General features: G+C 34.4%; 1 protein-coding gene across 1 annotated transcript; it reads right to left on the minus strand.

Annotated features, from left to right (window-relative positions):
- Nucleotides 1-666: 666 nt before the first annotated feature.
- On the minus strand, nucleotides 667-2,510 carry LOC111908280 (uncharacterized). The gene is made up of 4 exons (XM_023904107.1): nucleotides 1,868-2,510; nucleotides 1,535-1,770; nucleotides 1,339-1,479; nucleotides 667-975 (listed from the first exon to the last, which is right to left on the minus strand). Exons 1-4 carry the CDS (start codon nucleotides 2,508-2,510, stop codon nucleotides 667-669), a joined length of 1,329 nt encoding a protein of 442 aa, XP_023759875.1.
- Between the last annotated feature and the right edge of the window lie 875 nt (nucleotides 2,511-3,385).

The raw sequence follows: 3,385 nt of genomic DNA on the forward strand, positions 1-3,385 counted from the left end.
TGGATTGCTTCCGTCCCATAGGTTAGGTTGAATGGCGTTTCTCCCGTGCTTGACCTTGTTGTGGTACGGTATGACCACAACACTGTTGCGAGCTCATCCACCCAGGCAGACTTTGATTTAGGTAACCTCTTCTTCGGACCATTTACTATGCTTTTGTTAGATATCTCAGTTTGTCCATTGGCGTGAAGGTGCGCAACAGACGTGAAACAACAGTTAATTTTCTTGCCTTCGCACCACTCCTTGAAGGTACTCCCTTCAAATTGTGTGTCGTTGTCGCTTATGAGAAATTTGGGTGTACCAAAGCGAGCAAAGATATTTTTGACCATGAACTTTATCATTTGTTTTCCGGTGACAGTGGCTAGTGGTTCTACCTCTATCCACTTTGTAATGTAATCAACGATAACTAACAAGAATTTAACACCCCCTGGAATTGGCGGAAATGACCCCACTATGTCAATTCCCCATTGATATAAATGCCAAGGGCTGGTGATGCTGGTCAACGACATGGATGGTTGATTCTGTAAAGGAGAAAATTCCTGAGATTCTTTGAATTTCTTGGTTTGGGTTGTTGCCTTGTTGTATATGTCCGGCCAATATACTCCTAGGCGGATCTTCTACTACCAACTTTTTCATATTTCGAAAGTTTAAATGAGATAAATGTGGACGCTACAACCAGCTAACATCAGATGCAGCTATTGAAATTAGACAAACTGAGGGTTCCCCAACAATTGGTTTGATGTCAAGAGTGAACATATCTCTATATCTTTTTGATTTCAGCAAAACTTCATTCGTCTCAACATTAGAAATGATACTTTCTTCGTTAAACACAACTTGATTGCTAGTGTCCACAACAAGTTGTGAAACACTTATCAAATTATGTTGAAGACCTTTGACATAAGCAACGTGATTTACAGTAAACTGTCCATTCGTTACTTTCCCGTATCCTTTTACTTGACATTTGTGATTGCCCCCAAACTTCACAACACCAACATTTTACAAACTTCTAAAATCTCTCAAATTCTCCTTTCTTCTAGTGATGTGAAGTGAGCAACCACTATCAATGTACCATTTCTCATCATATTGCTCGTCACACAGTACATGCAATCATTAAAGAATTTAGGTACCCAAGGCTGTTTTGGTCATTGGTCATTAGTTTGAAAAAGTGAATGAAATTTAGAACCTAAAGCCCAATTTCGCACATTGGTTTTTAAAGTATCAATTAAATCGAAATCATTAATTAAAGATATTGAAACATAATTTTTCGATAGTTTTGGACTTTCACTGACTTTATTTTCATGTTTCTCAGTGTCCTTGTCCTTTGAGATTGGTTGTTTCCACCCCAGATGAACCTTTGGTGTACAAAACTTTAGTGGCTTCGTGTGAAGACGGATTCGGAAAATTTGGTTTTTGTGGAATAAACTTTGCAGATGTTTTGGATTCATCATTCACAAATGTTTGATTGTCTTCAAACTTTCGAACCTTTTCAAAATTTTTAAGCATTTTCAAAATTTTGAGCATTCTCAAATTTTCGAACAGTTTCAAACTTAGGAACATTAGCAAAATATTGATTTGTTCTATTTGAAGAGAATCTGTTTTGAGGGTTTGTTGGTTTCGGAAAAGATGAATTTGAAGTTGAAAACTTTTGTTGGCTTTTTGAATGAAAATTCTTTTTTTGAGCATTTCTTTGAAAAATCTTTGAAGATGTTGAAAACTTCATTGAATAATTTTGAGAATCAGATGAAATTGGTTGAGCAGGATTTTCTTTTTTATCTGAATGAGTTGAAAACTTTGTTTGTACTGATTTAGACAACCCATTTTCAGACGTTTTCTTGGTTGGTATTTTTGATTGCTTTTCAGTTGACAATACTTGCAAAAAAAAAAATATTTTGTGCCTGTCCTTTCGAAATTCTTTTTTCATTCGAAAACTTTTCAACAAGAATCTTAAATTCTTGTGAATTAAGTTTCACATTCTCATTTGTTTCCTTTGATTCTTGTTTCAAAATCTCTTTTATATTTTCTTGTTTTTCAACTGATTTTCCTTGTGGCTTTTGTCTTTGGAAAACAGACGAATTCTTTGTTAGATTGTTTTCGACAGTGCTTTGATTTGAAAAGAATCCTTCGTCTGATATTTTCTTGTTATCTTCTTTGACCATTTTGTTGAACTCCAGTTTGATGTTTTCAACATTTCCAGTAGTGAAAAACACTTGATTCGTAAATAGAACATCATCTGTACATTTAAAATTTGGATACACCACAATGTTCGTTTCCAGAAAATGAGCACCTTTTTCAAATAACACTTTGTCGAAATTTTTAGTGTCTCCAAACACTTGGTCAACAACAATTTGTTTAATGGTTTTTTCGTTTGAAACATACTTTTGTGGCTTAGAATTGTTCAAAACTTTTTCTTCATCCTCATCATCACTACTATCCGTTTGACTGTCTCTTACACTCACATGATCAAAGTTACAAACATTTGAAGTAGAGGGTTTATCAGTGTCATCCTCAACCATCGAATCATCACAAATTTCTTTACCTTTTTGACTTAGATGTGACATTAATGATAGATAACTGAGAACAATTGATACTTTCCTCCTCCTTAATTTCACTAATTTCGCTAAAACTACCATAATTATCATCGATGTCATCAAAATTAGATTGAGAGTCAAGTTTTGAATTCTCAGTTCTTTTCAAAATTTTGATTTGTTCACTTTTGGTCAAAGTATCATTCACTATCTCAACAATTTCATCAACAATCAAATATTTTTCCATCTTAACAATATCATAAGCAAATCGATTATCAGGCACTTTATCGAATTCTGCTATGGTTTTCTCAAAATCATAAGACAAACTATCAACTTTCTCTCTTTCGAAAACAAGAAAAGGTAATAATTTCCTATGCTGTTCTTTGCTTATATCAGCTGAATGATGCAATTAAGTCAATTTAGCATACAATATTTTTGTTGAATTACAATAAATGTTTCAACGAGCAAGCAACATTCGAACTTCATTATCTAGACATTCTCTATCCTTATTCACATTATTCAATTGCAATTCCAGATACTCTACCCTGCTTCATTACTAGGAGTCACCACAATTATATAAAAGTAAGAAACAATATCATCAAATGCAATTATTTCAGAATCATAAGCTTGTAAAGGAATGTTAAAAGATTGAAGAATAGAACGTACCTTCGTTGTCATCGGTGATTTGTCTCCTGATTTGGTCATGAAACAACAAGCAGTCACCATTTCGTCCCCATCCTCTTCAAATTGTGTGAACATAGCCCAATCTGTCGAATTACGCATCTCTTCGTCATCAGATCCTGAAGACCAGATCTGATACGTGCCATCTTCCTCACCTTCTCCTCTTGCAACCAATGACATCC

This window comes from Lactuca sativa, chromosome 4, assembly GCF_002870075.4.
Source record: "Lactuca sativa cultivar Salinas chromosome 4, Lsat_Salinas_v11, whole genome shotgun sequence".
Classification (NCBI taxonomy): domain Eukaryota; kingdom Viridiplantae; phylum Streptophyta; class Magnoliopsida; order Asterales; family Asteraceae; genus Lactuca; species Lactuca sativa.